Consider the following 12,999-nt stretch of genomic DNA (forward strand, 5'->3'; position numbering starts at 1 on the left):
CAACTACATTTCATCTCTTTCTCATAAATATTAGTTTACTTTGCAGCTGCACATAAACTACCCCATAGCCTACAACGTTGGCACACTGCCTGTTTTATTTAACTGACCAACTATAAAAATATGTGTGGGAAAGCTGCTAGACGCACTGGGCAGCCGGAGCGAATGTACAATACATTGAAGTAAAGCGCAAATCAGTAGCCTATCGATTTAAGTGTAAATATGCAGCAGTCAAAACTTTTGTTTTAGATTAATTTGAAATATGACAGATATGAAAAGATATTACATGTTATTAGTTCCTCAAAGCGGTGCTATTAGTTCAGAGATGGACTTTACTGTAATGGGAATTGAACGTTTGAACTATCAAACATTTATAAAAAAAAAAAAAAAAAAAAAAAAAAAACTCAGCCGAATTCAATTTTAGAGGTAATGTTAAATAAATATAGTGTTAAATATAGCCATTATAGTGCTCTCTCAGATATCAAAACCCTGAAATAACACTGACAAGAGATGAATAGTATTTTTATAGCCTATTTATTGCCATCTGTTGGTGTCAGAAATTAACTTTACCATAAGGGCAATTGATTTTCAGGGGATTTTTTTTTACGTTTAGGATTTTTTCCATATCTTAATAAATTTGTAGGTATGCCATCTTTAATGTTAAGTTCTTAAATTTAGTCAGTTAAATTAAAATAATATGACGCTATAGGTTGTTAGCAATTAAATCAGTATCAAACAAAGGCTTGCAGAGGTGGCAAAGAAGCAGCATCTGAAGTTGCTTGTAGATCTATTTAATGAGATGTTAGATAACATTGCTCAGAGAGGGCAGTAAATGCGTAGCAATTACAATTGCATAATGTAATGAGATTAATGTTTTAAACAACATTTTGAATACAGAAATATTAAATTAATGACAAAATGAAACGATATTTGGATTATGAAATTAATGTCGCCAGTAGGTGGCGGCAAGTCATTGCGTTAATGAATGAGTCATTTATTCAACCGATTCGTTCAAAACACTGATTCATTCAGGAATAAATATCAAGTGGATCTCTATAAATTTATTGGGCCATTGAATCACTCAGTCAACTGATTCGTTCAAAGACTCCGATTCATACAGGAACGAAACACTGCTCTGTGCGCTAGGAGTCAGTCCCACAACGGTTCTGATTTGCATTGGAAGTTTAGTTGGCAGAGAAAATAAAACGTTTTGTGTGACATCCATTAATACTCAATATTAATGAAATAAACTCAGAATATTTCCTAAAGCAAAAGTTATGACTTTAAGGAATAGCATAGCCTATTATATACATTCTGTATATTTGACATATCATACAGTGATAACCTACATTTCCTACACTTCTCTATGAAAAAAAAACAAAAAACAAACAAAAAAAACCTCAAAATAGAATAGGCCTAATAGATATGCTGTGACTGTAAAACACACAAATAAATATCTTTTCATAGCCCATCTGTCATATAATTTCAAATTCATCCCATGTTGTCTTTGCTTTGCTAGCGATACTGGCACACTCCATCTTTATATTCTGTCTCTTTCCGCACTTTGTTTGTCACAGTGCTACTGCTTTGTGCTGTAGACGACGTGTATCAACTGTCAGATGGCTTTGGGGATTTAGGCGTTCGCGTACGGTGGCTCTGAATTGTCAAAACGTCTCTCAAAATGCGTGGCACGGATGCGAAAAACGCAGAAAATCTAACCTGATCCGAATTAACATTGAGTTAACGTGATTGACACAACGTGAGGTCGTATTTATTTTTTAACGTGCGAACATTTCGAACGCGAATTTCCGACTCAAGTGTGCAAAGGCCTTAAAACAAAAGTTGTGACTGCTGCATATTTACACTTACAGCTGCAAAGTAAATTAATATTTATGAGATAAACTAATATTGCACGTGTAGATGAATTTATGTCTACACAGAATTAAGCCCTGACTCTGCACCAGTACGATTTGTGTCAAGCCATTCACTAGAATGGTTATTTGATGAGAAATATATTAAATTTAGAATAAAGGCGCTAAGAATCAGCCTACAGCTGTAGAGCGAGGGACTTTTATTCTGTTGAGCGGAACCGATGAACAACTGATGACGACATGGTTTGATGTCTGGTTGACCAATCAGCGGAAAGAGGCGTTTCATTCCCGCCCACATGTAGAGATCGAATATTCAAGCTGATTATTCGTTTCCAATCCCAGAACGAAAAAACGAAAAATCAAGCCAATTTTTTTTTTCGTTTTCTTTTTAAAAATGAAAAACGAAAAAAAGTACCGTTTGATTTCAATATTAAATCAAAAAAACGAATGAACGGAAGACACCCTCAACCCTCCCCATGTGTTCGTTCATTCATTCATTCATTTTCTTTTTTAAACATTGTTACACCGTAGGTATTTTATTATTTTATATATATATATATATATATATATATATATATATATATATACAGCAAACAGTTGTTTAACCCTTTACAGGTTTATGAAACAACCACATTGTTAAATTTCTCCCAATGTTTTTCTTTATTGGTAACTCATTTAGCTTTCTTTCAAATTTGGCTCATCAATATGAAATTTCCTTTGTCCGTTTACTGATAACACTTGTCAAACAAGTGAAAATCATTCCTGAGAATATTAGAAACCTTCATTACACTTTATCAATACTTACTTCTTTCAAACAGAAATCCTCAATATTTAATAAAATAAATAAAACTTTGAAAGTAACCAAGTAGTTCACAGATTCTAAAACAATGGATGGTGAGAATCTGCACTCCTGAACAAAATCTCATTCCACTGTTGTTATTTTCATTCCACTGTTTCCATTCTCATATTAATTTAGTAAACAAATAAACTATAGAGGAATGATATTTTGAAGAGAACAACACATTACCTACTTACATAAGTCTTTATTATAAACACAATATCTATAACATGCTTTGCTTTTATCAACTAGTTTGTAACTTGCTAAAACATTTATAACAAAAATTATATGAATCATTTACTTATGAGAAATTAAATATATAGAGAAGAAAACATCATTACAGACAAAATGACTTGAACATTCCTTAAACTATTAGATGTAATGATTTACATGATAGATATTGAGAAACTAAAAATGAAATCTTCAGGCTAAACATCATAAATGTCATTGTGAAGATAGAGGTTGTACTTGTCGTAACCAGTATTTTCCATATTGCTATTTTTGTTCAGCTTCACGTCTGTTTTCCTGCCCATCGCTTGAGCTTCACTCTCTCTGCCTTCAAGATACGACTGTAGGATCCGGAAAAACTGCAGAAATATTACAAGAACATGAATTTACAATGCAGTAAATATTTTCAAAAGAATAAATGAAGCTAAAAAAAAAAAGTTATAAGAAGAAGAAACACTGACTGTAATAATACAAATACAAACATATTGTATACACATATATGTAAATAAAACATAAGTACACTCTTAGGTTCTGCATCTTTAAAGGGTTTTGTCGGGTGCTTCATATATAGAACCTTTGAGGGGTTCTATACTCTATGGATTTAGTTTTAATTCATTAATTTTGTTTTAATTAATTTTTAATTTTAGTTAATGTTTATGCAGCTCATAAACATACCTTATCTCTAGAAAAACATGAAATAAGTATTATTCAATCATTTAAGACATTTCTCCTTATATACCTTTTTGGCATTCAAGTGTTCTTTAAAACTAATTCAAAATTGATTTGAGTAAAAGTGAACCAGAGTGTAGCATGAATTCTGGTTGGAAAATGTCATTTATACCTTTATCCTTTTGTGCCAACTTTTATCAAAAGATGTTTCTGAGACTTCAACAACACTGAAAAATATTCCTAATATAAAACATAAATACTAATAAATTCAAATATAACTCCCAGATTTGCTTTTTTTTTTTTTTTTTTTTAAATCAGCAAGAGTCTTTGCGAGAAGAATGAAGAACAGAGCGGTTTGACTCACCAGGGTCCTGGTCTGTGGGTTGCTCAGAGACTTCCACTCTTCATTTGAGAGATCCGACTCAACAGAGACCATCAGTAGTGTCATCAGAGCCAATACTTTCATCCTGGACACAAAACACAGAGAGAGAGATAGAGAGACATTACAATCCCAGCATAAAACAGTCTTCCTCAGACAACCACATCTTCAACATCTAACCAAAAGAACTCACATGCTTGCAGTGCCTGTGATTGCCGGGTCAGTTTGCAGTTGGGTTTCCTCTGTTTCCCTAAAGCTCACTGACCTTGCTTTTATACACAGCCATAACAATTCGCGCCTTCTGGCAAATTGGCATTTCATTTTACTCAAAGAAAATCTGGATGGGCCTTGAGTGCCATAATTGACATAATTAACTTACCTTATAGCGTCATCATGGCTCCCTTAGAGACATACAACTCAGAATAGCCTCTTATAATGATGGTGGTATTTATGGGTTTAACCTTTAAAGGGGCATGACGAATGTAAAAGACTACCGGACGTATTAGTGAAATAAAGGAATTGAAATTATAGGAAATATTTTAATGAATATGGTTGAGGATGAATGTTGACAACCAATTATTATTTTATTCTAACAACCAGTGGTGTGAAGGCTCAGAGGGAGACTTCAGGTTTTGAAGCAATTTTTGAATTTTATATCCCACTGGGAATGATAATAAAATGGCTTGGGCAACTTCTAGTGGTTCTGAACTTCTAGTTCTAGGTCATTTTATACAATTTTTCAAATTCTGCTGGAGTTAAGAGCTGAATAAAAGATCTGTTCTGCTTGTCTATGGGTTTTTATATTTCCTGGATAAGTCGTCACTTGTAGTGGTGTAAGTTTGGTCTAAATATGTCTATTTAATTGACGTGTAGTTGCAAGTGGTTGCATTGACCTTTGTATTGACCTTTCAAGAACCATTTCAAATGATAGGTTGAGAGTTTGGCTACTTGTGGTGCTAAGTTGTTTGATCACATTTTTTTCTTCTTTTTCATCAAAATAAAATAAAATAAACATTTCAGTCCAGACCATGTAATAACATGGTTATTACTATGTCATTACAATAAGAGTTCATGAGTGCCTACAGCCTGAGATGAACTCTCGAACCCAAATGTAGCGTCATTGTTTCTGCATACATTCTTTATAACCTTAACTTGCTATTCACTTACTATAATTATGTTTAATAGTTTATAAAAATTGCTCAAATTTAATGAGTGCAAAAGTCTTTGACGCAATATTTTTGACCGAAAAAAATTGTTTTTATTTATAAATCATTATTCATACCAAAAACAGTTAATATTATTTTGCTTCAGTGTGCCAGTAGGAAATATCAATTTACAATTCCAAACATTCTTTTTGCCAGTAATTATAATAATCCAGTGAACACACAGACTGGCAACAAACAAATGTTTTTTACAATATACAGGTGCTGGTCATATAATTAGAATATCATCAAAAAGTTGATTTATTTCACTAATTCCATTCAAAAAGTGAAACTTGTATATTATATTCATTCATTACACACAGACTGATATATTTCAAATGTTTATTTCTTTTAATTTTGATGATTATAACTGACAACTAAGGAAAATCCCAAATTCAGTATCTCAGAAAATTAGAATATTGTGAAAAGGTTCAATATTGAAGATACCTGGTGCCACACTCTAATCAGCTAATTAACTCAAAACATCTGCAAAGGCCTTTAAATGGTCTCTCAGTCTAGTTCTGTAGGCTACACAATCATGGGGAAGACTGCTGACTTGACAGTTGTCCAAAAGACGACCATTGACACCTTGCACAAGGAGGGCAAGATACAAAAGGTCATTGCAAAAGAGGCTGGCTGTTCACAGAGCTCTGTGTCCAAGCACATTAATAGAGAGGCGAAGGGAAGGAAAAGATGTGGTAGAAAAAAGTGTATAAGCAGTAGGGATAACCGCACCCTGGAGAGGATTGTGAAACAATACCCATTCAAAAATGTGGGGGAGATTCACAAAGAGTGGACTGCAGCTGGAGTCAGTGCTTCAAGAACCACTACGCACAGACGTATGCAAGACATGGGTTTCAGCTGTCGCATTCCTTGTGTCAAGCCACTCTTGAACAACAGACAGCGTCAGAAGCGTCTCGCCTGGGCTAAAGACAAAAATTTTGCATTTCCTTTAGAAATCAGGGTCCCAGAGTCTGGAGGAAGAGAGGAGAGGCACACAATCCACGTTGCTTGAGGTCCAGTGTAAAGTTTCCACAGTCAGTGATGGTTTGGGGTGCCATGTCATCTGCTGGTGTTGGTCAACGCAGCCGTATACCAGGAAGTTTTAGAGCACTTCATGCTTCCTGCTGCTGACCAACTTTATGGAGATGCAGATTTCATTTTCCAACAGGACTTGGCACCTGCACACAGTGCCAAAGCTACCAGTACCTGGTTTAAGGACCATGGTATCCCTGTTCTTAATTGGCTAGCAAACTCGCCTGACCTTAACCCCATAGAAAATCTATGGGGTATTGTGAAGAGGAAGATGCAATATGCCAGACCCAACAATGCAGAAGAGCTGAAGGCCACTATCAGAGCAACCTGGGCTCTTATAACACCTGAGTAGTGCCACAGACTGATCGACTCCATGCTATGCCGCATTGCTGCAGTAATTCAGGCAAAAGGAGCCCCAACTAAGTATTGAGTGCTGTACATGCTCATACTTTTCATGTTCATAGTTTTTAGTTGGCCAAGATTTCTAAAAATCCTTTCTTTGTATTGGTCTTAAGTAATATTCTAATTTTCTGAGATACTGAATTTGGGATTTTCCTTAGTTGTCAGTTATAATCATAAAATTAAAAGAAATAAACATTTGAAATATATCAGTCTGTGTGTAATGAATGAATATAATATACAAGTTTTACTTTTTGAATTGAATTAGTGAAATAAATCAACTTTTTGATGATATTCTAATTATATGACCAGCACCTGTAAGTAAGGCTGTGCTGTATCGTGAATAAGTCACGGCTGAAGGGAATTGTTAGGCACGACGCGAAGCAATAAGGAACTCGTTAGCCACGACTCTCAGGAATCTTCTACATAATACAGTAAGCGTCAATGAACAATATCAATTAAGAATATACAGTTTGTGTTGCTAAGAGTGGTTGCTAAGGGTGTTGTGTAGTGATACACAGAACTGTTGGGTGAAGTGTGAATAAAACACAGCTATTGACCAATCAGAATCAAGGACAGGAACTAACCGTTTTATAAGTCTTAATAAGGCATGCACTCTATAAAGGTATGGAGTTTTTTGTTTATTGAGTTTTTTTGTTTTTGTTTTTTGTTTTTGATGATGATGATTTATCAGCTGAACAACTGGCATTTTGTTAAACTAAAGTAGAATCCATTGAACCCACTGTAATTCTTTCCTTTACAGCCTTGTTTTCATTTCTGACAAACATTAAATATTGTGCTACCCTTACTCTATTGTTTCCAACCTTGCTCATGATGCCCTTCATTGTATTTCATGGAACATCTGATGTTTTGTAAATACTTTTGTAACCTTCACCGGATTGGTGCCTCTTAACAATGTGCTCTTTGCTGGCCATAAGATGCGACCAGTAAGAAAATCCTACAGAAACAGGTTATTTAATCAGAATCACTTAAAGAACAGTAAGTATAATCCTCCAGTCATCATTTAAGAGTTTGAATGTGATTGGTTGATGTATAGAAATTGAAAGCTTGCCTAAAGTAGGCTACATATAAATTGAGATAAACTGTCTGAACTCTACTCGCATGTATTGAACCTTCATGAGCCCTTTGAATTTAAAAAAAAAAAAAAAAAACATTTCAATGTGCTCTTCAATTGTCCGTCATTTCAAACACATGCTGCCTTTGTGTTTCCCTACTGGAGAAGGTGCAGTAGAGTTCAGACAGTTTATCTCAATTTATATGTCAGCCAGAACATTATAACCACTGACAGGTGAAGCAAATAACATTGATTATATCGTTACAAAGGTACCTGTCAAGGGGTGGGATATATTTGGCAGCAAGTGAACAGTCAGTTCTTCAATTTCATGTGTTGGAAGCATGAAAAATGAAATGGCAAGCAAAAAGATCTGAGTAACTTTGACAAGGGCCAAATAGTGATGTCTAGACATGGCTAGCATTGCCAAAATGACAAGTCTTGTGGGGTGTTCCTGGTATGCAGTGGTTAGTATCTACTAAAAGTAAGGACAACAGGTGAACCGGCAACCAGTCATGGGCGCCAAAGGCTCATTGATGAGTGAAGGTTAGTCCGTCTGGACCAATTACACAGAAGAGCTACTGTAACTCAAATTGCTGAAAAACTTGATGCTGCTCATGATTGAAATGTGTCAGAACACACAACACATCGCAGTTTGCTGATGGATGGCCGGGTGTGCGTGTCGTTTACCTGGGGAAGGGATGGCAGCAGGATTCACTATGGGAAGAAGGCAGGCCACCGAAGGCTGTGTTGTGCTCTGTGCAATGGTCTGCTGGGAAACCTTGGGTCCTGACATTCATGTGGATGTTACTTTGACACATACTACCTGCCTAAAGACTGTTGTAGACCACGTACACTCCTTCATGACAATGGCAAATTCCCCAGATCTCAATCCAATTGATCATGTATGGGATGTGCTGAACCAACAAATTTGATCCATGGAGGCTCCATGCAACATGGTGATTACAAACAAGGTTTCAATCTTTGACCAATTAATACTCTAGTTATCTGTGGTTATTGTATAATGAGTAAAAAATAATTTATTCTATATAATCTACACTATATTGCCAAAAAGTTTTGGGACGTCTGCCTTTACGTGCAATTTTAATGACATCCCATTCTTAATTCTTAGGGTTTAATATGGAGTTGGCCCACCCTTTGCAGCTATAACAGCCTCAACTCTTCTTGGAAGGCTTTCCACAAGGTTTAGGAGTGTGTTTATGGGAATTTTAGATTATTCTTCTAGAAGTGCATTTGTGAGGTCAGGCAGTGATGTTGGATGAGAAGGCCTGGCTCGCAGTCTCCGCTCTAATTCATTCCAAAGGTGTTCAATCGGGTTGAGGTCAGGACTCTGTGCAGGACAGTCAAGTTCCTCCAAAGCAAACTCGCTCATCCATGTCTTTATGGACCTTGCTTTGTGCACTGGTGCGCAGTCATGTTGGAACAGGAAGGGGCCATCCCCAAACTGTTCCCACAAAGTTGGGAGCATGAAATTGTCCAAAATGTCTTGGTATGCTGAAACATTAAGAGTTCCTTTCACTGGAACTAAGGGGCCAAGCCCAACCCCTGAAAAACAACCCCACACCATAATCCCCCCTCCACCAAACATTACATATGGCATAATGCAGTCAGGCAAGTACTGTTCTCCTGGAAACCGCCAAACCCAGACTCATCCATCAGATTGCCAGACAGAGAAGCGTGATTCGTCACTCCAGAGAACACGTCTCCACTGCTCTAGAGTCCAGTGGCGGCGTGCTTTACACCACTGCATCCGATGCTTTGCATTGCACTTGGTGATGTCTCTATGCACTGTTCTTGAGCTAATCTGAAGGCCACATGAAGTTTGGAGATCTGTAGCTATTGACTCTGTAGAAGGTTGGTGACTTCTGCACACTGTACTCCTCAGCATGCGCTGACCCCGCTCAATGATTTTACGTGGCCTACCACTTCGTGGCTGAGTTGCTGTTGTTCCCAATTGCTTCCACTTTGTTAATACCACTAACAGTTGACTGTGGAATATTTAGTAGTGAGGAAATTTCACGAATGGACTTATAGCACAGGTGGCAACCTATCACAGTACCACGCTTGTATTCACTGAGCTCCTGAGAGCGACCCATTCTTTCACAAATGTTTGTAGAAGCAGTCTACATGCCTAGGTGCTTGATTTTATACACCTGTGGCCATGGAAGTGATTGGAACACCTGATTGGAATTCAATAATTTGGAGGGGTGTCCCAATACTTTTGGCAATATAGTGTACGTATATCTTAAAATGATTTGCATGAATATTGTGAATAGCCTTCGGTTCAATCCCAATCCATGGTGACTTGATGGATAAAAGAAAGATCGATCATGTGCAATTTGACCAAGTTCGGCCAGTGTCTTCTCCACTGTTAAGATTGTGTCAATCCATCAATGGTGTCCTTCTTCGGTGATTGTTCCCTCCTAATCCTATGACCAAAATAGGCAAGGCGTAATTTGATCATCCGTGATTGTAATGACATAGCTGGCTTGATTTGTTCCAACACGAACTTGTTTGTTATTATCGTCATCCATGGAATTCTAGTACCATAATTTTTGTGCAACAAATCAATTATCAATTACGAACACCTTCTTCCAACACCATAAGCAAAGGCTTTACACATGGACATCACCAGATGGCAAATATAAGATCCAAATCAACTACATCTGCAGTCGGCAAAGATAGAAATCATCAGTAATGGCAGTGAGGATGAAGAATTGTGGGACTGTCCTTGAACTTTTAAAGTGTAAGATTAAAGGGTTAGATTAAAGGGTTAGTTCACCCAAAAGTGAAATTTCTGTCATTAAGTACTCACCCTCATGTTGTCCCAAACCCATAAGACCTTCGTTTGTCTTAGGAACACAAATTAAGATATTTTTGATGAAATCCGAGGATATCTGATCCACACATAGGCAGCAACGACATTGCACCTTTTAAGGTCCGGAAAGTACTAAAGACATCGTTAAAACCGGCGACGTGACTACAGTGGTTCAATCTTAATATTATGAAGTGACAAGAATACATTTGTGCGCAAAAACAAAACAAAAATAACAACTTTATTCAACAAATTCACCTGTCATACTGCTACGCTATTTTCGTTGCAGAGCTTCAGTGTTTACGTCCGAATGCGCCATTCTGATGTAAACACTGAAGCTCTGCAACGAAAATAGTGTAGTATTCTCACCGCTTCATAATATTAAGGTTGAACCACTGTAGTCACGTCACCAGTTTTAACAATGTCTTTAGTACCTTTCTGGACCTCAAAAGGTGGTCGTTGCTGCCTATGTGTGGATCAGATACCCTCGGATTTCATCAAAAATATCTTAATGTGTGTTCCGAAGACAAACGAAGGTCTTACGGGTTTGGGATGACATGAGGGTGAGTACTTAACGACAGAAATTTTTATTTTGGGTGAACTAACCCTTTAAGGTCAAATTGTGGAAGACGACATCAATAAAGACATTGCCAAAGCTTGATTTAGACAACATTCCTCAGATATTTTGGAACAATCTACAAAATCATTTCTCTGTGTTAGATATGGATGAAAAAGAGCCAGAAGAACTATGGGCAGATATAAAGACCATGATTATTGAAGAAACAGAGAAAAGACTCATCAGGAAAAAGAAGAAACCGACAAAGCCATGGATGTCCGAAGCAACGTTGAAGGTTATTGAAGAAGAATAGCTATAGTCACTAGCAATAGGCAAGCGGCAAATGACATCAGCAAAGTCATAAAAAGAGCCATTCAAAGAAACAAAGAAACCTATTACCAGAACATGTGCGCTGAAATTGAAAATGAGTTCACCAAAGGCAAATATCGATTGGCCGACATGAAAATGAACGAGATCAAAAGGAAATTTTGGCCAAAAGTTGGCATGCTGAAAGATGCAAATGGAATTGTACTGAATGAACCAGAAAAAAAAAAGATGGAAGGAATACACAGAAACTTTACAAGAACAATGCAACAACAGATGAGGCAATAACAGCCATCAAAGCCCTAACCAGAAACAAGGCACCAGGAAATGATAACATACCAATATCAAGCCTTCTGAAGAAATTTGATAGCTTCTTTTTGATTATAAACACCACACCATTCCTTCATGTATTGTCATTTTCTGAGTCGTAGCGTTAATTTAACTGGAAATGTCCTGCCTGTGCCCACTTTAATTCACTGATTCCAAGCAGATCTATCTTTTCTCTGTCCATTTCAACCTTGACTATGTCCAGTTTACCTTGATTGACTCATTGTTCTGACATTCCATGTTTCAAATATGATTGAATCTCTGCAGCTTCTGATCTTCCCTTTCTGTCTAGCAACATCAATGTTGGGACAGCCTTGAAGCTTTATTCGGGTTGACTTTTGGCTCTTTCCCAGTATCTGCTTATCTGTTTTCCAATCTGGGAGGACATCTTACAACACTATATCAAACTTCTTTAGTTTTCATTTCCATAAAGTGTTCTTAGAATAATAAATTAGATTGTCAGGCCCTTCTTCCACGCAATCGTGTAACACCAATAAAAGTATTACACTGAGTCGACAACATCACCATTGTCAATAAGAAATTGATCATCCGCCTCCAATGCTTCAACGCCCTGCCACTGACGTTGTGCTGTATTCTTAGTCTGGCACCTCAATTGACACCTGTCCACCCTTCTGGCAGAATACAAAACCGACAGCGCAGCGCTTAATATCGTGTGCAAGCAAGCCTCGTCAGCACGACAAGCCCATACAGCATAAGGATACATGATTACACTAACAAATTTCTAACCTTTTAAAAGTGAGCTAAAACTCCAAAAAAGAAGAAGAAAAAAAAAAAAAAATTCACTATTGAAATTACTCATTTCAATTATTAATTTATTTAAAATTGGTCTGGAAGTCACAATTTTAACAATTTCCTAATATCTCCAGGTTGTCCAGGACTGTACATGGTTTACTTAAAGAGGCCATATTGTGCCCTTTTACAATTTTGTTTTTGGGGTCTACATGCATGAATGTTCAGCACCTGTCCTCCCAGTCTGTAACGGTTTTCCTGTCTCTATGAAGCCCCTCCTTCTGAAAAGTGCAATGTGCTCTGATTGGTCAGCTGTACCAGTGATTGGTCAACCACTTTGAGCATTTTTTTGGAAATATCACATCCCTTATCATAATCGCAAGTTTCACATTACACTACTAACACAAGTCTCAACCAGACCACACCTGCATATGCCTTGGGCAGGAATTATGATGATGAGGAATATTGTGATGTGTACGTTCCCAAAAGAAAACTTATGGAGGCGTCTCAGGGAGT

At 37.0% G+C, this 12,999-nt stretch overlaps 1 protein-coding gene across 2 annotated transcripts; it reads right to left on the reverse strand.

Moving 5' to 3' along the window:
• Positions 1-2,523: 2,523 nt before the first annotated feature.
• LOC127496890 (uncharacterized) lies at positions 2,524-6,104 on the reverse strand. Of its 2 annotated transcripts, XM_051864786.1 has the most exons (3): positions 4,176-6,104; positions 3,968-4,070; positions 2,524-3,293 (listed from the first exon to the last, which is right to left on the reverse strand). In XM_051864786.1, exons 1-3 carry the CDS (start codon positions 4,301-4,303, stop codon positions 3,135-3,137), a joined length of 390 nt encoding a protein of 129 aa, XP_051720746.1. In that variant the 5' UTR covers positions 4,304-6,104; the 3' UTR covers positions 2,524-3,134. The 2 variants fall into 2 exon arrangements, with proteins under 2 accessions (XP_051720746.1, XP_051720747.1); XM_051864787.1 differs by lacking the exon at positions 4,176-6,104 and having other exon boundaries at positions 3,968-4,169.
• Between the last annotated feature and the right edge of the window lie 6,895 nt (positions 6,105-12,999).

Source organism: Ctenopharyngodon idella, chromosome 16 (assembly GCF_019924925.1).
Source record: "Ctenopharyngodon idella isolate HZGC_01 chromosome 16, HZGC01, whole genome shotgun sequence".
NCBI lineage: Eukaryota > Metazoa > Chordata > Actinopteri > Cypriniformes > Xenocyprididae > Ctenopharyngodon > Ctenopharyngodon idella.

What these genes read in the sequence shown, in the direction of transcription:
- LOC127496890 (XM_051864786.1), bottom strand. Translation starts at nt 4,303, where the DNA reads ATGAAATGCCAATTTGCCAGAAGGCGCGAATTGTTATGGCTGTGTATA. An exon ending in ATCACAGGCACTGCAAGCAT is followed by an intron (nt 4,071 to 4,175) that starts GTGAGTTCTTTT and finishes TTTTGTGTCCAG; the next exon opens with GATGAAAGTATTGGCTCTGA. An exon ending in ACCCACAGACCAGGACCCTG is followed by an intron (nt 3,294 to 3,967) that starts GTGAGTCAAACC and finishes ATATTTCTGCAG; the next exon opens with TTTTTCCGGATCCTACAGTC.